This window comes from Cetorhinus maximus, chromosome 12, assembly GCF_964194155.1.
Source record: "Cetorhinus maximus chromosome 12, sCetMax3.hap1.1, whole genome shotgun sequence".
Classification (NCBI taxonomy): Eukaryota; Metazoa; Chordata; class Chondrichthyes; order Lamniformes; family Cetorhinidae; genus Cetorhinus; species Cetorhinus maximus.
Genome location: NC_135890.1, coordinates 70,758,640 through 70,783,708, shown reverse-complemented (window position 1 = coordinate 70,783,708; position 25,069 = coordinate 70,758,640). Strand labels below are relative to the sequence as shown.

At 46.1% G+C, this 25,069-nt stretch overlaps 1 protein-coding gene across 1 annotated transcript in view; it reads left to right on the top strand.

Annotated features, from left to right (window-relative positions):
* The first annotated feature begins 1,393 nt into the window (after positions 1-1,393).
* The window catches only part of slc5a1 (solute carrier family 5 member 1), a 95,964-nt gene continuing 72,288 nt past the window's right edge, over positions 1,394-25,069 (top strand). Inside the window, exons 1-2 of the mRNA XM_078553856.1 lie at positions 1,394-1,573; positions 18,371-18,442. Of these exons, the coding sequence (XP_078409982.1) occupies positions 1,433-1,573; positions 18,371-18,442 (213 nt within the window). The 5' untranslated portion in view covers positions 1,394-1,432. The remainder of the gene's footprint in view (positions 1,574-18,370; positions 18,443-25,069) is intronic.

Here is a 25,069-nt window from a genome sequence, read left to right as displayed (position 1 = left end):
GTACCTGCTGCCCTTGTCCTTCTAGATAGTAGTGGTCATGGGTTCGGAAGGTGCTGTCTAATGAGCCTTGGTGAGTTTCTGCAGTGCATCTTGTAGATGGTACATGTGCTGTACCACTGCTGCCACTGTGTGTCGGTGGTCGAAGGAGTGAATGTTTGTGGATGGGGTGCCCATCAAGAGGGCTGCTTTGTCCTGGATGGTGTCAAGCTTCTTGAGTGTTGTGGGAGCTGTACTCATCCAGGCAAGTGGGGAGTATTCCATCACACCCCTGATTTGTGCCTTGTAGATGGTGGACAGGCTTTGGGGAGTCAGGAGGTGAGTTACTTGTCACGCGATTCCTAGCCTCTGACCTGCTCTTGCAACCACAGTATTTATATGGTTTCTGGTCAATGGTAACCCCCAGGATGTTGATAGTGGGGGATTCAGTGATGGTAATGCCATTGAATGTCAAGGGGAGATGGTTAGATTCTCTCTTGTTGGAGATGGTCATTGCCTGACACTTGTGTGGCGCGAATGTTACTTGCCACTTGTCAGCCCAAGCCTGGATATCCTGAGCTATACTCCCTGGACACAGGGTGAAAGTTCCCAGCATGTTCAGTTGATCTGGAGTTATACTGCAGGCAAATCCAAACTGGTGTAAGACAGCTTCTGATGGAGGTGTGCTCAGACTTTAGATGGGGATCTTCGACCTGAGTCATACTGCCTGTTGTGCAACTGACACTGTCTTATTTGGGCAGGAGAGTGAGAGTATAACTGAGGGAAAGACTCTGTTGGGAATTTACTGAGAGTGTAGTGATACAGCAGCACATATTGGATCCAAAGAGAGAAAGAACACATTTTCATTTATATAGCACCTTTCACGGCCTCAGGACATCCCACTGTGTCCCACAGCACAATTGGCAAAGAGGAAGGTCCCACAAACAGCAATGAGATAAATAAGCTTTAGTCATATTGGGGGTTGAGGGATTAATATTGACCAGGACACCCAGAAGAACTTCCCTGCCCTCTTTCAGATAGTGTCATGGGATCACGAGAGGCACTTGGAGGCATTAAAGTTAACATTTCATGCAAACCCCCCCCTCCCCCCCCCTCAGGACTACACTGGAGAGTCAGCCTAGGTGGTTGTGCTCGAATCTCTGGAGTGGCATTTGAACTAACAACTTTCTGGCTGAGAGGTGAGTGTTACCAACATGAACAAAGGTATTTGTAGATGATTAACGATTTATCTATTACTTAAATTCCTGATCTGAACAAAGTTGCACTTCATGGGAAAGATAAAAACGTCCTTTGTTGCAGAAAGCGGCCTGGTTTTAGTATTAACAGAAGGTAAAAGAATGAACCACGCCTTCGGCTGCTGAGCTATAAAAGCTGAAGGAGTTGTTCCACTCTCCGTTTGTGTCTGTTAGTCCGGCACATCTTTTCGGAAGTGGTAATGGCGAGTGGAACTGTGCCGCCAGGGAGCCTCACCACTCCGGCTACCGGTGACACTGATTCCCGGATAGCTGTGAACAACCCGGCGGATATCTCAGTCATTGTCATCTATTTCCTAGTGGTCCTGGCTGTGGGGATCTGGGTGAGTGCCGGGGGGTGGGGGCAGCAAGCGTTTCAACTGGGGGCAAGGTCCAACATACTTCAGTAATAGGAGTCTTTTAACGGAATAAAGTTTTTGTTGAAATTCTGCACAAGTTATAACTGCATAGAAACGATATTCAATGTATGTTTAAATGTCGTTATTTTTGCTTTGTAAAGAATGTTTTGTTGCTGGCTTTATTTTCGAAAGATTTATTTTTTTATCATTAATGATACCTGTATTCCTATGCATTCCTAATCGTTCCATTGATGCCAGTTTGCTGCCAGTTATCAGTAACAGCTTTGGAACTATTTATTGGCACCTTTTTTGCACATTTTCTTATCCGCAGAGACATTTTCAGACTTGAAGAGGAGTTTGAGAGGTGATTTAATACTGGCAGATGAGTGTGAGGGTCTGTCACAGTCACCCCTGGGCTCCTCCAGTATGGTGAGAGGAGACAGGTGTCAGTCACAAGCATTGTCGAGCAGCCTGTGTTGGGAGCTTGTTACCCGCCAGCCCCTGGAGGACATTTGGGTTATTTCAAGTGGATTTTCTTGTAACGGGACTTTGAACAATTGTCTGTTTTTGGTTAGACTTACCCCTGCTTCCTTTGTTTGCCTGCAGTGTTCTTGAAAGATTAACTGATAGGAGGAACAGGACTCACTGAACAGGGAAACTAAGGGGCCATCTCCTTAACCACTGAGGGCAATAAAGTGCAGAAGGACTGGGAGAGAAGGTGAATTCGACTGGATGAATTCAATGTCAATTCAGACACTGAAAGAGAAATAAAGAGAGGGAGGAAAGATTGAATGGAGAGAGAGAGTAAAGGAGCAGAAAGGTACAGTAAGATTCAGAATTTAAAAATTGGCATTTTTAAAATCTCCCCAAAATGTTCAAATCCTGAAGGATTAAGAGACACGTCACACATGTAACATGTGGTGTTTGAGGCCAGAGAGGTTAATAGTAATTAATCGATTGCATGTTGTTGAAAGGTTATCTATGGTAGTAAATAAATATCTGAAGCAGGTTAAGTTTATTGTTGTCTACTGTGGAGATTTGGCTCTTTCAATATTATACATATTAATGCTGAGGCAGACAATGAGGTGCTAAAGGCAAAGTGATGGACCTCGCACGTCAACTTATATTTGCCTGTAGCTGCATGTCTGCCACTAGCCTGACCGTTATTTTGACAGCAAACTCTGACCTGGTTTAATGAGTTATTATTCTCCAAGAAGTGTCCCCTCTTAACTCTCCTCCCCTCTCTCCTCACTTAACCAATAAAGTGCAGAAGGACTGGTGCCGCGTTTTGCTGCCTGTCTGGAACTCCCTCACTAATCCCTCCGCCTCCTTCTTTAGGGTTCTCCTTAAAACCCGCTGTAATGCTCCATTGTTCTGTGTTTGTTTATGCGAGTCTGTTTACTATTGAAACTCTCTGTGCTTGATTAGTTAAACCTGGGTGTGGACTGGGACAAAAGTAAACAAACTGTAAAAAGAGCTGGAAACCAGAGCTGGAGCATGGAGCAGGCATTTTAAAGCACTCTAAACAAAACCTGTTACATACATAGTCACCTCTGCATAGATCTGATATATAAAATATACAGCACCCACCTCTTTGGCCAAGTTTCTGGTCACTCTTTCCTAATATCTTCTTGTTTGGCTCGGCATCCATTTTTATCTGATCACACTTTGATGAAGCATCTTCGGACAATTCCCCAGATTTAAAATGCTGTATAAATTGTAAGTTGTTGCTGCTATGTGACTGAAGGAATCAGTTCCTCTGTGAAACTTGTTGTTTGCTTGGCTCATGTGTGGGTGTTCTGTTGATGTGATAGCTGGGGAGCAAAGGTCACGGATCAGCAGCAAAAGGGAATGATAAAACTTTTTTTGCGCAGCGAGATATAAGGCCATGATGCTCCTCCAGAGAAAGTGATGGAGGCAATACCCACGACATGAATTGGAAAAGAAGATAAATGTTTGAAAGAGAATGTTTGTAAGGGTGTGAGGAATTGAGCTCTAAGACTTTCAGGGAATTGGCAAAAGGCCAATGAGTCCTTGATGTTGGCCAGAATTTTTCCGTTGGCAAGTTGGGGGTGGGGCCCACTCGCCGACAGTAAAATGACGCGGGATGACATCGGGAGGAACCCCCGATATCATCCCGCCTCATTTAAATATTCAGGAAGGGGGGCGGACAGCGAAATCAGCTGTCCGCCCGCCGACCTGTCAATGGCCAATTGAGGCCATTGACAGGATCATTAACCTAATTAAAGGACCTGCCCACCCAACCTTAAGGTTGGCGGGCAGGCCAGGAGCCCCAGCGGGCAATAGAAAAAACATGAAACCTCATCCACCGGTGGGATGAGGTTTCATGTCTGTTTTTAAAAACTTTAATAAACTTTATGTAATATTTATTAACATGTCCCATCTCATGTGACATTGTCACATGAGGGGATCATGTTAATAATTTTTTTATTTTGCTATTTTTTAGGTTTATTAAACTTTCAGCGCTCTCCCTGAGGCAACTCTGACAGTTGGGGAATCCCTCCCCTCCCCCCCCTCCCGCACAGGAAGTGCATAGCGCTTCCCATCGGGCAGCCCGCCCACTCAAAATGGCAGCAGGGCCCGTTTTGGCGGCAGATTCAGCTGCCCACCTGCTGCCGAGCCGATGGGGCCTGCCTGCCCATCGAGGGCTAAATTCTGCCCATTAATGTCTTGTTAATTGCATTGCTAAGATTTGTTGATGTCAATTACATTCTTAAGGTTAGGAGAAACAGGTGATGGGTATTAATTGACTTTCAGCACATATAAATAGGGGATCCTGGGAACGTTATTTTGGCTTAGTTAAGTTTCCTTTTACATTTTTGTTTTAGTTACAGTGCCCCTCCAGTGGCTGTCAATCCCTTTTAATTAGTTTATTTTATTGATTTTTGATTTTATTAAAAAGAGAATCTAAATAGGGGATAGTTGGGGCACTGGGTGAAATGGGAGGAGAGCTGTGAGACTGAACAAGTCAATCAACTCTCTTGTTAGAGAAAAGCTCTGTATCTTGGTTTTGACTTCACCAATCAGCTTGGATCCTGTTAACGTAGGTAGCTGAGAGTGGTGATCTAGTCTAGGAACAAGCGTGTAGTCTCCTCTGAAGTCTGTTAATAAAGTTCACTGTTTCCTATAAGAAACCCGTCCTGCACCTTCCAAGTTTATTACAGTGCAGCTTCAACAATACTCAAGAAGCGCGACACCATCCAGTGTAAAGCTGCCCATTTGATTGGCAACCCATCCACCACCTTAAACATTCACTCATTCCACCCCCTACACACAGTAGCAACAGTGTGTACCATCTACAAGATGCACTGCAGCAACTCACCAAGGCTCCTTCAGTCGCACCTTCCAAACCCATGACCACTACCATCTAGAAGGAGAAGGGCAGCAGACACATGGGAATACCATGACCTGGAAGTTCCCCTCCAAGCCACGCACCATCCTGACTTGGAAATATATCACCATTCCTTCATTGTCACTGGGTTAAAATCCTGGAGTTCTCTCCCTAACAGCACTGTGGATGTACCTACACCACATAGACTGCAGTGGTTGAAGAAGGTAGCTCACCACCACCTTCTCAAGGGCAATTAGAGATGGGCAATAAATGCTGGCCCAGCCAGCGAAGCCCACATCCCATGAATGAATTTTAAAAAACACTCGCTGTGGAAAATAGCTTTTACTCTAGTCGCCTTTGGTTCCTTTGCAAATCACCTTAAGTCAGTGTCTCTGGTTGAACACTGATGATGCTTCAACTCACTAACCCAGGATCACCCAGGCTGATTGTACTACACCACTTCCCCACTCCCAACCTACCCTCACGTCCAACTTCTTACCCTCACACCCAATGTCTCCGCCCCTCACTCCCCCCACACCCAACTCCCAGCTAAGACCAGCAAGTTCACTACAGGATAGGGTTCAAGACTAGAATCCGTTGTTTAATAGCCCAGAACCATACCAGGCTGAGTGTTTTAACTGCTGAGTCATGGGGAGGTCCCATTACCTCCAGGGGCCTGGATGTACAGTTGCACATTTGGGCTTTGTCTCCATCCAGTGTTCCTTTGTCTGTTGGGAAAGTGCCTGGGCTTCCGCTCGGAAGTTTGGCAGGGGGCTGATGGTCCACCCTGTGTGAGAACTAAATGGCAGCATACTACAATACCATGGGTGACTGTCGCATTGTGAAAGTCAGCCACCTTCAGCCTTAACTCCGAAAACAAACCATGACAGGCTCTGTAGCTCTGACAGTGCTGTCAGCTCCATTAGTGCTCTCTTTGTTTACTGACCTCAGTCTCATTTTATTGATTTTTGATTTTATTAAAAAGAGAATCTAAATAGGGGATAGTTGGGGCACTGGGTGAAATGGGAGGAGAGCTGTGATACTGAACAAGTCAATCAACTCTCTTGTTAGAGAAAAGCTCTGTATCTTGGTTTTGACTTCACCAATCAGCTTGGATCCTGGTAACGTAGGTAGCTGAGAGTGGTGATCTAGCCTAGGAACAAGCGTGTAGTCTCCTCTGAAGTCTGTTAATAAAGTTCACTGTTTCCTATAAGAAACTAACAAACTAACAATGGGGTAACGGCAACTCTTTTCTTCTCCGCTGATGCTGCCAGACCTGCTGAGTTTTTCCAGGTAACTCTGTTTTTGTTAAACAAACTAACAAGTTGAAACAGGAGAGTTGGCAAACATCTAGCAATGACTGATTGCTCCCAAAGGTCAATAAAACAGAAGTGGTGTCTGATTTATACTGATTCAGATTTATAATCGCTCCAGAACCTATCAGCACACGGGGTGAAGGAGGTATTCACTCCTGGCTTGCAGGGGCTTTAATGATAAAGGTGGAGTCAAAGCATTTGTGTAACATATTTAAATAGAACTGACATGAGAGGCAATCTTAACTGACAGTCTCTTCCCAATGCTAATAATTTGCATTTAGAAAGCACCTAAACATATTAAAACATATCACAGGAGCATAATCAAACACAAATAATTGATACAGTGCCAAAGAATAAGGTAGTAGGACAGGTGACCAAAGGTTTGGTTGAAGAGATAGGTTTTAAATGGTGTATTAAATGGGGCAAAAGAGATGGAAAGGTTTAGGTAAGGAATTCTAGAGCTTAGGCAGTTGACTGCCACCATGCAAAGGAAGTGGGGCACACATTGCCATTTGCGATTGAATGTATTCCTGGAGGTTTCATCACATGACTTGCTCCTACATTCCAGCCATTAGTTGGCCAACACATCCATCCTTGTAACGTACTGCCTACTGCCTTCCTACACCAATCGGAACCCAATCGGATAATGCTGACTGTCGGTCAAACAGGCTTTTTATCCCTTTCCCTCCACCCCCGCCTCCCGCCTCCCCCACCCCCACCACCTATTTTCAATATTTTTATGTATAGTAAAGAGTGATGTTCAAAGAATTTCCTTGAAACTATCTTTTTTAATGAACCGATTATTTTTCTCCAGGGTTGCACACAGTGGTGTCCTGGAGATGATTGATCTTCAATTCCTGGATGCTCCAGGCTAATTCTGGAGAGTTGGCAACCCTAGCATGCAAAAGAGGTTGGGACTGGAAGAGTGCTGAGACCCTGGAAGGTTGTCGGGATCGAGGAGGTTACAGAGATAGGGAGAGGGAAGGCCATGGAGGGATTTGACCAAGGTGAGAATCGGAAAATTGAGGCTTTGATAGGCCAGGCAAGACAGGAGGGAAGTAAATATGGGCGTGTGTCAGGGTTAAACTTAGTGAAAATATTCATCTCCAGGCCTCCAAGGTGATTCTGGGACTGAGGCTGAGAGATTATAATGAGACTTGCAGAGCCCAGCCTATTTCTGTTAAATTACAATGAGGCCTTTGTAGATGATGGTGATGTTAGCCAACTATTTAACATACAGACTGTGACTGCAGAACTGGAGGTTACAGTTTTAAAATGAACCAACCTTGAGTGAGGTTAGGGATTAAATTATTTATTTCCCTGGAGACAGATTCCTAACCAAACTGGTTGACAGTGTGTGAATAACCTCTTTCAGGAAGGAGCTGTTGGAATCTCCCTGCGATTGAAGATTCTCAGGACAGACTGAAATCATTCATTACTCCAGGAACATAAGAGAATAAGAAAAAGGATCAGGAGTAGGCCATTTGGCCCCTCAAGCCTGCCCCACCATTCAATAAGATCATGGCTGATCTGTCCCAAGCCTCAACTCCTCCTTCGTGCCAGCTCCTTATAGCTCCCAACTCCCTGATATTTCAAAAATCTATCTGTCTCCTCTTTAAATACTTTCAGTGATCTAGCATCCACAACTCCCTGGGGTAGAGAATTCCAGACATTCACTACCCTCCGAGAGGAGAAATTCCTTCGCATCTCAGTTTTAAATGAGTGCCCCCTTATCCTGTAACTATGTCCCCTAGTTTGAGATTCCCCCACTATCAGAAACATCTTCTCAACATCTACCCTGTCAAGCCCCCTCAGAATCTTGTACGTTTCAATAAGATCACCCCTCATTCTTCTAAACTCTAATGAATAAAAGCCTATCCTGTTTAACTGTTCTTAATAAGTCAACCCCTTTATCCCAGGAATCAGCCTAGTGAATCTCTTTTGAACTGCCTCCAATGCCAGTATATCCTTTCTTAAATACGGGGACCAAAACTGTGCACAGTACTCCAGGTGTGGCCTCACCAACACCCTGTACATTTGTAACAAGACTTCCCTATTTTTAAACTCCAACCTCCTAGCAATGCCAGCCAAAATTCCATTTGCCTTCTTAATTACTTGCTGCCCCTGCATGCTAGCTTTTTGTGTTTCATGCACAGAAAACCCAGATCCCTCTGTGCTGCACTTTTTTGGAGTTTCTCTCCATTTAAATAATAGTCTGTGTTTTGATTTTTCCTACCAAAGTGCATCACCTCACACTTTCCTATGTTAAACTCCATCTGGCAAGTTTTTGCCCACTCACTCAACCTGTCTATATCCCCTTGCAGATTCCTTATGTCCTCATCACAACATGCCCTCCCACCTATTTTTGTATCATCAACAAATTTGGATACATTACACTCTGCCCCCTTCTCCAAGTCATTAATATGGATAGTAAATAATTGAGGCCCTAGGAATGATCCTTGTGGCATTCCATTGGTTACATCTTTCCAACCTGAAAAAGACCCATTAATCCCAATTCTGTCTCCAGTGTGTTAACCAATCCTCAATCCATGCTAATACGTTACCCCGAATACTGTGAGCTCTTATCTTGTGCAATATCCTTTTATGTGGCACCTTATCGAATGCCTTCTGGAAATCCAAATATACTACATCTATTGGTTCCCCTTTATCAACTCTCTTTGTTATATCCTCAAAGAACTCTGACAAATTTGTCAAACATGATTTCCCTTTCACAAAACCATGTTGACTCTGTTTGATTGTGTTAAGCTTTTCTAAATGTCCAGATATTTCTTCCTTACTAAGGGACTCTAGCATTTTCCCAACTACAGATGTTAGGCTGACTGGCCTATAGTTTCCTGCTTTTTGTCTCCCTCCCTTCTTGAACAGGGGTATCACATTAGCGATTTTCCAATCCACTGGGACCCTCCTGGAATCCAGTGAGTTCTGGAATATTTCGACCAATGCTTCCACTATCTCTGCAGCCATTTCCTTTAAAACCCTTGGATACAGGCCATCAGGTCCTGGTGACTTGTCTGCCTTTAGTCCCATTAATTTGCCAAATACTTTGTCCCTTGTGATAGAGACTGTTACAAGATCTTTCCTCCCATTAGCTCCTTGCTTATCTGATATCTTTGGAATGTTTATAGTCACCTCCACCCTGAAGACTGATGCAAAATATTGGTTTAAATTATCTGCCATTTCCCTGTTCCCTGTTATCAATTCTCCAGTCGCATCCTCCAAGGGCCCCACGCTCATTTTAGCTACTCTCTTTCTTTTTATATACTCATAGAAGCTCTTGCTGTTTGTTTTTATATTTCTTGCCAATTTACTTTCATAACCAATCTTTTCCCGCTTAGCTTTTTAGTCATCCACTGCTGGTTCCTAAAAAATTCGCAATCCTCTGGCCTACCACTAGTTTTCACCGCTTTGTATACCTTGGTTTTTGATTGGATACTCTCCTTGACCACCTTTGTTAACCATGGCACTGATAAACCATAAGGTGGTTTATCCTTCTCATCGAGTCCTTCTTTTTGACTGGGATAAATTTTTGCTGAGCATTATGAAATATCTGCTTAAATGTCTGCTACTGCTCATCCACTGACCTTCCCCTTACTCTATTTTTCCTGGGCCGCTTTAGACAGCTCTTTCTTCATACCCTTATTTAAGGTGAGGACATTGGTTTGAGATCTGAGTTGCTCGCCCTCAAACTGAATTTGAACTTCTACCATGTTGTGATCCCTACCCTCTAGAGGATCCTTAACTACGAGATCTCTTATTAATCCTACCTCATTACACATTATTAGATCTAACAGTCTATTCCCAGGTAGGTTCTGTAATGTATTGCTCTAAGAAACAATCCCTGATGCACTCTACAAATTCGTCTTCCATGTTACTCCTGCCAATCTGATTTGTCCAGTCAATATGCAGATTAAAATCACCCATGACAATTGTCACGTCCTTCTCACATGCCTCCATTATTTCCTGGTTTATACTTTGTCCTACAGTGAGGCAACTCTTTGGGGAACTATAGACAACTCCCACCCATGACTTCTTCCCCTAGCTATTCCTTATTTCCACTCAAACTAATTCCACATCACGATCTATTGCACACATATCAGTACTCACCACTGCACTGATACCTTCCTTTATTAACAAAGCTACCCCACCTCCTTTTCCTTTTTGCCTATTTTTCTGGAATGTCGAATACCCTTGAGTATTGAGTTCTCAGTCTTGGTCACCCTGCAACCATGTCTCTGTAACAGCTATCAAGTCATATTCATTTATTTCTATTTGTGCCGTCAACTTATCTATCTTGTTATAAATGTTGCGTGCATTCAAATAAAGAGCCTTCAGCTTTGACTTTTTACCATTATTACTCATTCTGGTTCTAATTTCTGCTGCACTCTACTGTTTATATTTTCTGCCCCTTCCTGTCACACTTTGATTATTGTTTGCCTTTTCACTACTCTGCACCTCTGCTCCCTCGTTTAGTTTTGATTTTCTAAACTTCCCTTAATTGAACCCTTCCCCCCACTAATTAGTTTAAAGTCCTATCCACAACCCTAGTTATACGATTCGCCAGGATACTGGTCCCAGCATGGTTCAAATGAAGCCTGTCCCAATGGAACAGCTCTGTCCTTCCCCAGCACTGGTGCCAGTGCCCCATGAATTGGAACGCATTTCTCCCACACCAATCTTTGAGCATTTACCTCTCTAATCTATACCCGATGCCAATTTGCACGTGGCTCAGGTAGTAATCCGGAGATTATTATCTTTGTGGTTCTGCTTTTTAATTTAGCCCTGAGCTGCTCGTAGTCCAACCTCTTTCCTAGTCCTACCTATGTTGTTGGTACCTACGTGGACCATGACAAATGGATCCTTCCCCCCCACTCCAAGTTCCTCTCCAGCCAAGAAGAGGTCTCCTTAACCTTGGCACCAGGTAGGCAACACAGCATTTGAGACTCTCTGTCTTTGCTGCAGAGAACAGTGTCTATCCCCCTAACTATGCCATCCCCTATTACTACTACATTTCTCTTTTCTTCCCCCACTAGAATGGCGTTCTGTACCACGGTGCTGTGGTCAGTTTGCTCATCCTCCCTGCATTCTGTGCCCTCGTCCACACCGGGAGCAATAACCTCGTACCTATTGGACAAAGGCACTGGCTGAGGCTCCTCCAAAGCTAAATTCTGGATCCCCATACCTGCCTCACTTGCAGACACACTGTCCTATCCCTGACCACGGTCCAAATTTGATGTACTTAATCTAAGGGGTGTGACTGTAACTCTCCCCCTCCCTGATGTGTCGCAGCGTCCGCAGCTCAGACTCCAGCTCATCAACTCTGAGTCAAAGTTTCTCAAGCAGCCAACACTTGCTGCAGATGTGGTCACCATGGATCGCACTGGCATCCACTAGGCCCCACATGCTACAGCTGCAACGCATCACCTGCCCAGCCATTTCTATTCTAGTTAATTAATTAATTTGGATATTAAATATCTTAAAATTGATTTTCTTAACTGTACTCTTCAGCTGTAATAACGCCTCCTGATTTAAACCACTTGGTCAGTCAAAATTGGAACAATTCAATCAAAAGGAAAATTGAGGCCTTGTGCTGCTGGGCGAGACAGGATACACTGTGGGGTTGAGGCTAGTAGAAACCTGTCCTGGCTTAAATGATGAAGATGTACAGATGGATTAATATCCTAGAGTGTTCCTTTAGGCATTAGGACCTATTTACACAGCAGGTGGTCCACTACAGCCCAATGAAAGGGTAAATTGTGCTTTGACTGAGAAGGAATGAACTTCGCAAAGCAAATAGCCTTATCATGGATTAAACTTGGCTAAATGGATGGGTTTCATGGAGTATATTAAAGGAGGAAAAAATGTTGGAGAAGTGGAAAGGTTTCGGGAGGGAATTCCAGGATTCAGGATCCAGGCTGCTGAAGGAACAGCCACCAATGTTGGAGCGATTACAATCTGGGATGTTGAAGAGGACAGAATTGGAGAAGCACAGATATCTCAGAGGGCCGTGGGGCTGGAGGAGATCACTGGGATAGGGAGTGGTGAGACCATGGGAGGGATTTGAAAATAGGGATGAGAATTTTAAAATTGAGTCATTGCCGGAACAGGAGCAAATTTTAGATCAGGGAGCAGAGAGATGCTGCCCCATTTCCCCACCCCCTTACACTCCCCATTCCCCCCGTGCCCCCTCGCTCCCGCAACGCCCATCTACCCCACCCCTCCCAACCTTCAGCCATGTAATCTCCTGGGAGAGTCAAACAAATCAGAGAATAATCCAAGGCCAATGAAAGAAGAAAATACTCCAAATAAGTCCTCTCCAAACCCCTCAGTTAATCAAAACCATTCCAGGATATAACGTAGACTATGTGATATCTATAAATCCAAACAAGATGTCCCTCTTTCAGAGGTACCCTCCACAGACAAACCTTTACCTGAGCCTTCCAGCCCTTCCCTTGATTGTCTCTTGAACTCAACTATTCTGCCTCCTCCAGTTAAGAACATGAGCCTTGGTGAATAATGAATCATATATCTTCAAAAGATGTTTTTTATTCTGACATTAACTCTGGAGGTAACAGTGTGTGAATACAGTCACCATGATAATAAAGCCCACATTATTCAAACACTTGCTCGTTTATCGACTGATTCTGAGAAACACCAAGCTGTGGGACAGGGAGATGTCCCCCGACCTTGGACTAATGACAGAACCAATTGGCAGACATTCTGTCATTGTCTGATGGAGTTGTCCAGTGGCAATGGGAAAGGATTGAGTTAAAAGGAGAGCTTTTGCAGCCAGCCAAAAGTAAAGTTGTAGAATGAGTCATCAGCAAAGGGCAATGAGACAAACAATAACTTGCCTTCATACAGAGTATTCCAGCACGTAATAAAATTTGATACTGAGCCATGTAGGAAGGTATTCAGTCAGGTGACTAAAAGCTTTCTGAAGAGGTATTTAAAGGAGTGTCTTAGAGGGGGATAAAGAAATGGAAAGGATTAGTGATGAAATTCCAGAGTTTAAAGCCTAAGCAGCTGAAGGCATGGTTGTCATAAAATCATTTTTATCACCCACCATATTACAAACCTTTCCTTTTGTTCTTTCCTCCCATCCCCCATCCCCCAGCCCCTGTGCAGTATGGTGATCTCCCTTTGGACAGGTTCCACTGCTCATCTCTCCACGTTTCATGGTCTTGCTCTTTCCTCTTCAGTTGCATGTAGGAGCCTCTCTTTTTATTTACAGGTGGTCTGAAAGCATAATTTCTACCCCCCCCCACGGTGGTTGACAGGGCCCTCAACTGTGTCCAACTCATCTCCCGCACGGCTGCCCTCACCCCTCCCCCCCGGCCTCTCAGAACCATGATAGGATACCCCTTGTCCTTGCTTTTCACCCCACCAGCCTCCGCCATTTCCGCCAACTCCAGCATGATGCCACCACCAGACACATCTTCTCTTCACCCCCCCCACCCCCCACCCCACACCCCCGGTCAGCATTCCATGGGGACCATTCCCTCCAGGACACCCTGGTCCACTCCCCTATCAGCCCCAACTCCTCATCCCTTTCTCACGGCACCTTCCCATGCAATCACAGAAGGTGCAACACCTGCCCCTTTACCCCCTCCCTCCTCACCGTCCGAGGCCCCAAACACTTCTTTCAAGTGAAGCAGCATTTCACTTGTACTTCCCTCAATTTAGTCTACTGCATTCGCTGCTCCCGATGCGGTTTCCTCTACATTGGAGAGACCAAATGCAGACTGGGTGACCGCTTTGCAGAACACCTTCGCTCAGTCAACAAGCATGAAGGTCTGGACCTTCCTGTCGCTTGCCATTTCAACACACCATCCTGCTCTCATGTCCACATGTCTGTCCTTGGCCTGCTGCAATGTTCTAGTGAAGCCCAACGCAAACTGGAGGAACAGCAGCTCATCTTCCGATTAGGCACTTTACAGCCTTCCAGACTTAACATTGAGTTCAACAACTTCTCCTCCCTCTTGACCCCTTTTTTAATCCAGTTTTTGTTTGTTTATTTTTTTAATTATTTAGTCAGTTAAGATATTTCATTTCATTTTAAATTTTATTTTATTTCTTGGGTGGAAACATTAAGTTTATTTACAATATACCCAGCAGTAACTACATGTGTGCTTTCAACTCCAACTCTAACTCTACACTGGCTGCTGAGGTAGCCCACACTACTCTCCTATTGGTTACTACAGATCATATGATATTCCTTAACAAGGATAATTCTTAAAGGTACATTACACACTAAATAAAACCATAATTACTACATTCCTCCCCCTTTAATTACTACATTCCTCCCCCCTCCTTGGCTATACATATATATACAAGTACAAATTTTTCAAGACAACATAATATTTACACTGGGTAAGGAATTTACAAGTTCAATCTTTCAGGTGGTTTCCTGGTATGTGTGGAACATCGCAGCTCCACAACTTCAGATTCTTTGTCAGGAACCTTCTTTTCCGGAGTTGCCTGAACATCAGGTGCTTCAGTGGGCACTTGCAGTTCTGTATCCTCAACTCCTACGGGAGCATCAGGCATGTCAGTCCTGGGTTGAGTGTCCTCAACAGGAATCGCAGACCCGGTCATGATCACTGGTGGAACCAAATCTTGGTGATTTGCCTCTCTTCCTTATATGGTCACATGTTTATTGAAGATCTGGCTTTCCACGTCCACGTGTTAAGATAGACGTCCAGTCATCACACTTATTTCACCTGGTAACCGCTTTTGTCCTTCTCCAAAGTTTTTCATGTATACCGGCTCTCCCATGGTAAATTTCCACTCATGACTATGCCAGTCATGTCTAGTTTTCTGGCTCCCCTGACTTCTTTCCACCTTCCCCTCTAAATTCGGCATGATTAATCTCAACCTCATCGTGAGACGGCGTTTCAACAATAACTCCGCAACCTGTTGTTGTGTGAAGGGTAGCCCTGTAATGAAAAAGAAAGCGTGCTAGCTTGATTGCCACCACAAGGAATCACCAGTTAGCTTCCTCATGTCTGCTTTGAATGCTTGAACCTCACTTTCAGCCAGTCCGTTTAAGGAAGGGTAGCACGGTGGAGTTTTTGCATGAGGGATAACATTGAGGCTGATAAACCGTTGAAACTCAGCACTTGTAAGTGCCATGCCGTTATCGGAAACCACTACTTCTGGTAGTCCGTGAATGGCAAAACTCTGATGTAGCTTCTCAATTGCAACGCCTGACATTGGACGTATGTGAGGTGAAGTCATCAACCATTTTGAATGGGTATTGACAATGAACAGAAACTATGTTGGACCTTTCCTGGGAACAATGTGTAACTGCGCCCAGGGTCTACCTGGCCACTTCTATGGGTGTAATGGAGCTGTCGCTGGCAACTTTTACAGTTGCTGACATTGCACACAGTGCTTTACTAAACTCTCTATTTCGCTATCCATCCCAGGTCACCGTAAATAGCTGCATTAATATGGTCTTCATTTGGGAAATTCCTGGATGGGCAGGTAGTTCAATTAAAAGGGGCTCCTATCCCTTTGGAGAAACTGTCACTCGTGCTCCCCACATTAAGACGCCATCCTGGCTGGTTATTTCATGTCTTCTGTTGAAGTACGGTTTCATTTCGTCAGATATGGACTCCTGTGACCAACCATGTAGCACTTGCTCTCCTACTTGAGATAGGACTGGGTCCCAACTTGACCCGTCTCTGATCTGTCGACCACATACTGGTGAGGAATATAAGAAATTTAACAGTAAGCTAATTCAATTCACTCCACATGATATCAAGAAATGGCTGAAGTCACTGGATACTGCAAAGGCTATGAGCCCTGACAATATTCTGGCAATAGTACTGAAGACTTGTGCTCCAGAACTTTCTGTGCCCCTAGCCAAGCTGTTCCAGTACAGCTACAACACTGGCATCTATGTCCTATATGTCCTGTACACAAAATGCAGGACAAATCCAACCCAGCCAATTACCGCCCCATCAGTCTACTCTTGATCATCAGTAAAGTAATGGAAGGGGTCATCAACAATGCTATCAAATGGCACTTGCTTAGCAATAACCTGCTCACTGATGCTCAGTTTGGCTTATGCCAGGTCCACTGAGCTCCTGACCTCATTACAGCCTTGGTTCAAACATGGACAAAAGAGCTGAATTCCCGAGGTGAGGTGAGAGTGACTGCCCTTGACATCAAGGCCGCATTTGACCGAGTGTGGCATCAAAGAACCCTAGCAAAACTGGAGTCAATGGGAATCAGAGGGAAAACTCTCTGCTGGTTGGAGTCATACCTAGCACAAAGAAAGATGGTTGTGGTTGTTGGAGGTCAGTCACCTCAGCTCCAGGATATCACTTCAGGAGTTCCTCAGGGTAGTATCCTAGGCCCAACCATCTTTAGCGGCTTCATCAATGACTTTCCTTCCATCATAAGGTCAGAAGGTCAGAAATGGGGATGATCGCAGGTGATTGCACAATGTTCAGCACCATTCACGACTCCTCAGATACTGAAGCAGTCCATGTCCAAATGCAGCAAGACCCGGACAATATCCAGACTTGGGCTGACAAGTGGCAAGTAACATTCGCGCCACTCAGGTGTCAGGCAATGACCATCTCCAACAAGAGAGATTATAACCATCACCTCTTGGCATTCAATGTAATTCCCAGTGCTGAATCCCCCACTATCAACATCCTGGGGGTTACCATTGACCAGAAACTGAACTGGACTAGCCATATAAATACTGTGGTTACAAGAGCAGGTCAGAGGCTAGGAACTCTGTGATGAGTAACTCACCTCCTGACTTCCCAAAGCCTGTCCACCATCTACAAGGCACAAGTCAGGAGTGTAATGGAATACACTCCACTTGCCTGGATGAGTGCAGCTCCCACAACATTCAAGAAGCTCGACACCATCTAGGACAAAGCAGCCCACTTGATTGGCACCCCATCCACAAACATTCACTCCCTTCACCACTGACGCACAGTGACAGCAGTGTGTACCATCTACAAGATGCACTGCAGGAATCCACCAAGGCTCCTTCGACAGCATCTTCCAAACCCACGACCACTACCATCTAGAAGGACAAGGGCAAGGGCAGCAGATAGATGGGAACCCTGCCACCTGCAGGTTCCCCTCCAAGCCACCCACCATCCTGACTTGGAAATATATCGCCGTTCCTTCACTGTCACTGGGTCAAAATCCTGGAACTCCCTTCCTGACAGCACTTCCTAACAGTACCTACACCACATGGACTGCAGCGGTTCAAGAAGGCAGCTCACCACCACCTTCACAAGGGCAACTAGGGATGAGCAATAAATGCTGGCCCAGCCAGTGAAGCCCACACCCCATGAATGGTTAAAAAGAAAGGTGTACACTTGTTGTTGGTATTCTATGCTGCTTTTGCTTAACAGTCTCATCACTGCTCCTGCCTGTCTAGTTCCACAGCCCTTCCTAAGACCCACTGATCACAGTTGATCTAATGTCTTGCTTTAACTATTTGCTAGGATTTTTAACATTACGTGTGTGATCAAAATTATGCTATGATGCTCTTCACGTTTCCTGATGTTTGCCTTCCCTTCCAGTGGAATCATTGTGCTCTTCAGTAAGTCTTCTGACCATTTTCCCTCAGTGTCCTCTCCTTACACAAGTTCAACAGTTTTCCTGTTGCCCTCTGTCCAAGTCCGCTTATCATTTCTATCATTTTATGATTCTACTATTTTCACCATTCCAGCTCTGTACTTTCTTTGAACATGTCACGTCTCTTTCCATCTTCCAATTCTGTTCAAAGATTGTGGACACAAAACTTTAACTCAGTAAATCTCTCTCTACAGACGCTGCCTGACAGGCTGAGTATTTCCAGCATTTTTTGGCTTCAGTTTACATTTCCAGCATCTGCAGGGTTTTGCTTTTGGAAAGTAAAATGTGATACACTTGTTACTTTTTAAAATGTTCTAAAGGTTCTGGTAATTTTTCCTGCTAGGTTCCTCACAGCAGTGTCCTGGAGTTTAATCTGTCCTTCTAATGGAGTTCAGGATAAGCCTTAAAGGCTGGGGGTCCTACAGAGGGGAGAGGCAGAGTCTGATAATCGCACTAATATTCATGTCGTTGTTTCCACAGGCAATGGTGAGGAGCAACCGGGGCACAGTCGGAGGCTTCTTCCTTGCTGGCAGGAGCATGATATGGTGGCCGGTAAGAAGCTTTCTACCTAAATTCTCAGATTTGTGATGATGGACAAACGTGTGATATCACCGCGGGATTGAGAGAGAGAGATAACCAGGGGAAAGAGAGAGAGTAATATCACCCTGGGGTAGGGTGAGAGAGAGCAAGCTAACCACAGAATAGAGGGAGGGAGAGAGTAATATCATCATGGAATAGGGAGAGAGAGACAAATAACCATGGAAGAGAGGAAGAAAGGGAGATAATATCACCATGGGATAGAGAGAGAGGGAGCAGGCTAACCATGGAATAGGGGGTGAGGGGGAGAAAGAGAGTAATATCATCATGGAATAGAAAGAGAGAGAGTAATATTGCCATGGTAAGATAGAGAGGGCGAGGGCTAACCATGGAATAGAGTGAGGGAGAGTAATATCACCATGGGATCGAGAGAGAGCTAACCGTGGAATGCAGAGAGGGAGCTAAACATGGGGCAGAATTTTTCACTGAGCGGGCGGATGCGTGCCCGACCCGCTTAAGCGTGAAATGACATGTGATGAGATCAGACGAGCGTCCCGACGTCATCATGCACTCGCGCGATATTTCGCTCGGTGGGCACGCGCAGCAGTTGGAGCTGCTCCCACCATTAATTAACAGGCCAGTTAGGCTCTTGACAACCCAATTGACGGCAATTTAACGTTGTCATTACAATTTTTCGCTTGACGCACGGTCAAAGCGGGCAGGCGGGCAGGCCACAATTTGCAAAACCTCATCCATAGGTGGGATGAAAAAGGGTCAGCAGCATTGCCAGTGTGAGCAGTGAGGAGTTTTGGAGATAACTTGATGCTGGTGGCTCATTGGAACTTGGCAGTGTTTTCCCTGATCGGAACTTCATTCTTAGCATTTCCAAGTCTCATTTCAGGACTTATTGGTGTCTTCCAGGTCCCCTGAGGATTCAGACCATGTGGGCCCTTCCAGGTATTAGACAGCCTTCCCTTACCCTGGTAATGGGTATTATGGTCTCTGCTGGTGGCACCTCCTCCTCTGAGGAAGAGAGGGGCAGAAGGGAGAGGAGGCCATGTGTCCCTATTCAGCTTCCAGGGGAGGGACCTGTGGGAGGAGAGGCACAGGCACAAGGGACACAAGGGCAACAGGTAGTCCAAGACGGTAGGGAATGTAGAAGATGTCCCTATCCTGCTGCTGGGGTTTACAGGCGGCGATGCAGCTACCTCAATATGTCTGAGGTGCAATGCCGAAGGAGGCTCCACCTCTGAAGGGAGACAGTGACCTCCATTTGTCAGATGATTGGGCCTGAGATCAGCTCTGACTGTGGGTGGACACCCCATGCCAGCGGCTCTGAAGGTCACAGTGGCACAACTTCTATCCCTCCGGCTCTTTCCAGGGTTTAGTAGAGAATCTGTGTGGAATCTCTCAATCAGCTGTCCACAGCTGCATCAAGCTGGTGACAGAAACTCTGTTCAGGTAGATATTGACATTTATTCATCACCATACGGACGAGGCCAGCCAGACTGAGTGAGCCAGAGTCTTCGCGGCCATTGCTGGCTTCCCCCGCGTCCAGGGTGCTATAGACTGTACACATGTGGCCATAAAGGCGCCAGCAGGTGAGCCTGGTGCCTTCGTCAACAGGAAGGGCTTCCACTCCATGAACGTGCAGATAGTGTGTGTGTATGTGTGAAAGTCTGTGCAAGTTACCGAGGCAGCTCACACGATGCCTACATCCTCAGACACTCCCAGATGCCGGGGCTCTTCAGTGCTCCAGCCTGGCTGGATGGATGGCTGCTGGGTGACAAGGGCTACCCCCTCAAAAGGTGGCTCATGCCCTCTCCGCCACCCTAGAACTGAGGCCGAGTAGCGGTACAACAGGAGCCACGCCTCCACAAGGGCAGTGGTAGAGAGGACCATAGGTCTTAAGATGCGCTTCCGATGCCTTGACCGTTAAGGGGGTGCACTATAATACCCCCCAGAGCGGATGTCACTGATAGTGGTTGCATGCTGCACTCTTCACAATCTGGCACTGGCAAGGGGGGGACCCACTGGAGGAAGAGGATATTGACTCAGCTGCACAGGCCCCAGAGCATGAATCCAGTAGTGAGTCAGAAGGGGAGCACGGTGAGGACAATGCTGAGGGCATGGAGCCAGACCTCGGTAACCTCCAGGAAGGCAAGGGCACCAGGGATGTCTTGATCCAATGCTCCTTCAGCTAGGCTGCCAAATAAGAGCTACCACCTCATGCCAGGGCTGCTGCCCCCATCCTGGATCGCACAAATGACCCTTTCCTTGACCCCCAAGATACACTCAGTGCCTGTGCAATAAAGGTTCGAGCTACCCACATCCAGCACTACATACTGGCCTACCCTGCACCTACAAAATAAATGAAGCATACTCAGGCAAATAACACAAAAGCAAATGTAATTTAATGTTGGAACTCTCATTGCCTTAAGTGGAGAAAAACTAGTGTTGGTAGTCACACCATTAAATAAAGAAAAACAAAATGTGGGAACAAAAGATCACCCGTGACCAGTCTCTCTTGTGCTTAAGGTGCTTTAAACTACACCTAGGCGGTCCAGCTAAGGTCCTTGCCTGTGTGAGGGCTTGCAGGTCCAGGAGCAACCCCAGGAACCCCTGATTCTGTCCCTGGAGCTGCCTGTCCATGACAGTCACCACTATCTCAATGGAGGAGGCACTGTGCTCGGCCATGAGGGTCCACAAGGACTCCTCCGCAATGGAGACCATGGCACGCAGACTCTCTTGGATCTCCGCCAGATCCTCCCACTGGACTTCCAGCATCTGCCACCTAATGGACAACTCCAGAGGCTCATCATCAGCCTTCGACTGAGCATCATCCTGGTCTCCAGCAGTCCTCCGACTGCCGGCACCTGGTCACTCTCTGCCTCCACCAGCTCCTCAAGTGACTGTGAAGTTCCCTCACCTCTGTGCACCGATATACTAGCCAAAGATCTAATGCCCACCAGGTGCTGGTATCTGTGCTGGTGCCTGCTTCAGAAAGTGGGTGTGTTGCAGGTGCTTGGGGTGCGTGCTGGTCCTCCGGGGTCAGGGGTGGCCCTTCAGAGACCAGAGAGTGACCGCCTGCTGGTGAATCTAAAAGGGAGAAGAAGGACATGTCATTAGTTACAGTCATCACACTGTCACTGTGCATGCCAGGCACCCCGGTGAGTCAATGGAGATCTGCAGCACGGTGCCCTCACCTTCCAATGATCATCGGGGACTCCAGGTTTGAGGTTCCCATCAATGAAGAGACTGCACTAGAATGGTTGCACAATCCGAAACTCTCACCTCAGTGCACTGTGCTCTTACCTTCATCTGACACCCCCAGCCTCACCGCAGCTGGCTAAATGAGGTGCATGGCCCCTTCGCAGGCTCCAAAGCCTCCTGCTCGTACCTGGAGAGAATGAGGAGGTGTGGGGGTCCTCCGCCAGTCCGTGACCTCTCAATATTGTTATGGTTTGTCTTCTCCTGAAAGGACAGAGGAGCATTGATTAGTCCACTCTCTACCTGCAGCGCCATCGCAGCCTGGCCAACCCCATCTGAGGAACACCTCGCAGGGCACAACCAAGTCGTGGCCCTCGAGCTGCAAGGCACTCAGTCCAAACAGGCAGGGCTCACCCCCTTGGCCAGCTCCAGTGTCAGTGACAGTTGGCGCTCAGATTCTAACACCCCTGAGCTCCATGGGATAATGGCCAGACCTTAAAAATTCAACACACTGACCCATGCCAACACGTTACTCGCCTTCCTGTACGCAGCAGGTCATTGAAGCGCTTCCGGCACTGCACCCAGGTGTGCCACACCGCATCGTGGCTGCTCACCCAGGCTGCCACCTCCTCCCATGCCCTTTTTGTGAGGTGCGGTGGCCTCCTCCTCCCATCTCCGAGGACAAGGGTGTTCCTTCTGGCAGCCACCTCCTCCAGGAGGGCAGCGAGGCTTTCGTTGGAAAAAAGGGGGCCCACCTGACCTGCCCTCCCGCTTGGCGTTTGCTGCCGCACTCGAGTCCATCTTCACAACACCAGACAGACATCCTTCACTGGCAGCCTTTCTGGGGCTGCCTTGGCCATTTTTAAATGATCGCCGGGCCGCCATTGGACCCGGTAGCCGACAGGCCCCCCACCCCCGCTCGGACTTTCCTGGCCAGTAACGAGCTGCATTTCACGCTGGGCGGCCTTAATTGGCCCACCAGTGTGAAATCACAGTCAGGTCCCGATTGCAGGCAGTGATCGGCCTCCTGCCTGCTCCGCCAAGCCCACCCGACGAGGGCAAAATTCTGCCCATAGAATAGATAGAGAGAGAGAGAGTGGGGGCTAACCATGGAATAGAGAAAGAGGGAGAAAGGGAGAATAATATAGCCATGGGATAGAGAGTGAGAGAGAGTAATATCGCCATGGGATAGAGAGTGAGAGAGAGTAATATCGCCATGGGATAGAGAGTGAGAGAGAGTAATATCGCCATGGGATAGAGAGTGAGAGAGAGTAATATCGCCATGGGATAGAGAGTGAGAGAGAGTAATATCGCCATGGGATAGAGAGTGAGAGAGAGTAATATCGCCATGGGATAGAGAGTGAGAGAGAGTAATATCGCCATGGGATAGAGAGTGAGAGAGAGTAATATCGCCATGGGATAGAGAGTGAGAGAGAGTGATATCGCCATGGGATAGAGAGTGAGAGAGAGTAATATCGCCATGGGATAGAGAGTGAGAGAGAGTAATATCGCCATGGGATAGAGAGTGAGAGAGAATAATATCGCCATGGGATAGAGAGTGAGAGAGAATAATATCGCCATGGGATAGAGAGTGAGAGAGAGTAATATCGCCATGGGATAGAGAGTGAGAGAGAATAATATCGCCATGGTATTGAGGGAGAAGGAGAGTAATATCGCCATGGGATAGAGAGAGGGAGGGAGGGAGAGAGAGAGAGAGAGAGAGCTAACCGTGGAATAGACAGAGAGTGAGAGAGGAATATTACCATGGGATCTAGAGAGAGAGAGTAAAATCACCATGGGATGTAGAGAGAGTACAAACTTCTAACCATGGAATAGATTGAGAGAGAGAGAGCTAACCATGGAACAGCTACAGAGAGAGGGCTAACTATGAGATAGATAAACATCGCATGGGATAGACAGAGTGAGTAATATCAATATTGTAAGGAACATATCTTTTTCTTTTTCTTTATTTCTGTGGAACTGTGGTTTTAAAATTTGGACTGTGGCTGTAAAAACTACCACGGCTGCAGTTGAAAGACATGTTCCCTGGAACAGAATGAGGAATATAGAATGTTGCTTTCTCCTGGAACAGTGTGTGCCAGGTTGGACAAAATGGTGCCGGAAAGGGGTTCTGAACTAAGGAACTGCCTAGCAACAACATTTTAATTGGCTCCTGATCAGGTGACCAAGGTTTTGTGTGATAGCAGTGGGCAGAAAGATCCTAGCCTGCAAAGAGAACACACCTAAAACCTTTCTCTCCTGTGTGTGTAAGATTCCAGTAAATCCAGAAAGCTAGCTAGTTGGCTTTTCCTTCATATCTCTGTAACCTTCTCTCTCTGAAAAGCCCCCTGTCAAGAGGAAAAGGGGAAAATCACCAGTAGAGACATTGAAAAGCAAGTTTTCAACCACTGAACTACACCTCGTGTCATTAACAATGAACTGCAGGGGATCTGGAAGACATCAATCAAAATCAACCGATCTAATCCCGTACTCCAGATTGGTGTTATTGAACTATTTTATCTCACCCTTAAAATCCGTGTTTTGTATGTCTTATGTATGTATGTGTTTGTGTATAGAGGGTAAGAAGGGGTAGAGTTTAATTTATAGAGTTAGAAGTTAGCAGTTCATATTTCTTTCTTTTGCCAGTGGTTAAAGACAATTTGTTTAATAAACAGTTATTTACTTGTTAAGTTTACAAACCTGGTGCTCGTATTCTGTTAACCTAAATTAAACAGTTAGGTAGAATTGGGCAGTCTGGTGGTCTAATCAAACTTTTCACATTTGTCTCGGTTCGGGGAACAGTGCGGCTTGTTATTACAGCGCACTATCCCCAGTGAGTTGCGACACTATGGGATAGAAAGAGAGAGAAAGAGTAATATTGCCATGGGATAGAGAGAAAGAGGGAGTGAGAAAGTAATATGGCCATGATATAGACAGAGAGTGAAATCACTGTGGGATAGAGAGAGAGAGAGAGTAATATCGCCATGGGGGAGAGAGAGGGAGTGAAATCACTATGGGGTAGAGAAAGAGCAAGAGAGAGAAAGGGAGGGAGTAAAATCACCATGGAATACAGAGAGAGGGAGAGAGACAGAGAGCAAAATTGCCATGGATGGAGAGTTAAAGAGTAATATCGAAATGGGATAGAGAGAGAGAGAGAGAGCTAACCATGGAAGAGACAGAGAGAGAGAGAGAAGGCTGCCTATAGAATAGATAGAGAGAGAGTAATATCGCCATGGGTTAGAGAGAGAAAGAGAGAGTAATATGGCCATGGGATAGAGAGAGTGAGAGAGAGAGTAAAATCACTTCGGGATAGAAAGAGAGAGAGAGAGAAATATTGCCATGGGATAGTGTAAGAGAGAGAGAGGCAGCAAAATTGCCATGTGATAGATAGAGAGAGATTAAAATCGCTATGGAATTGAGAGATGGAGAGGG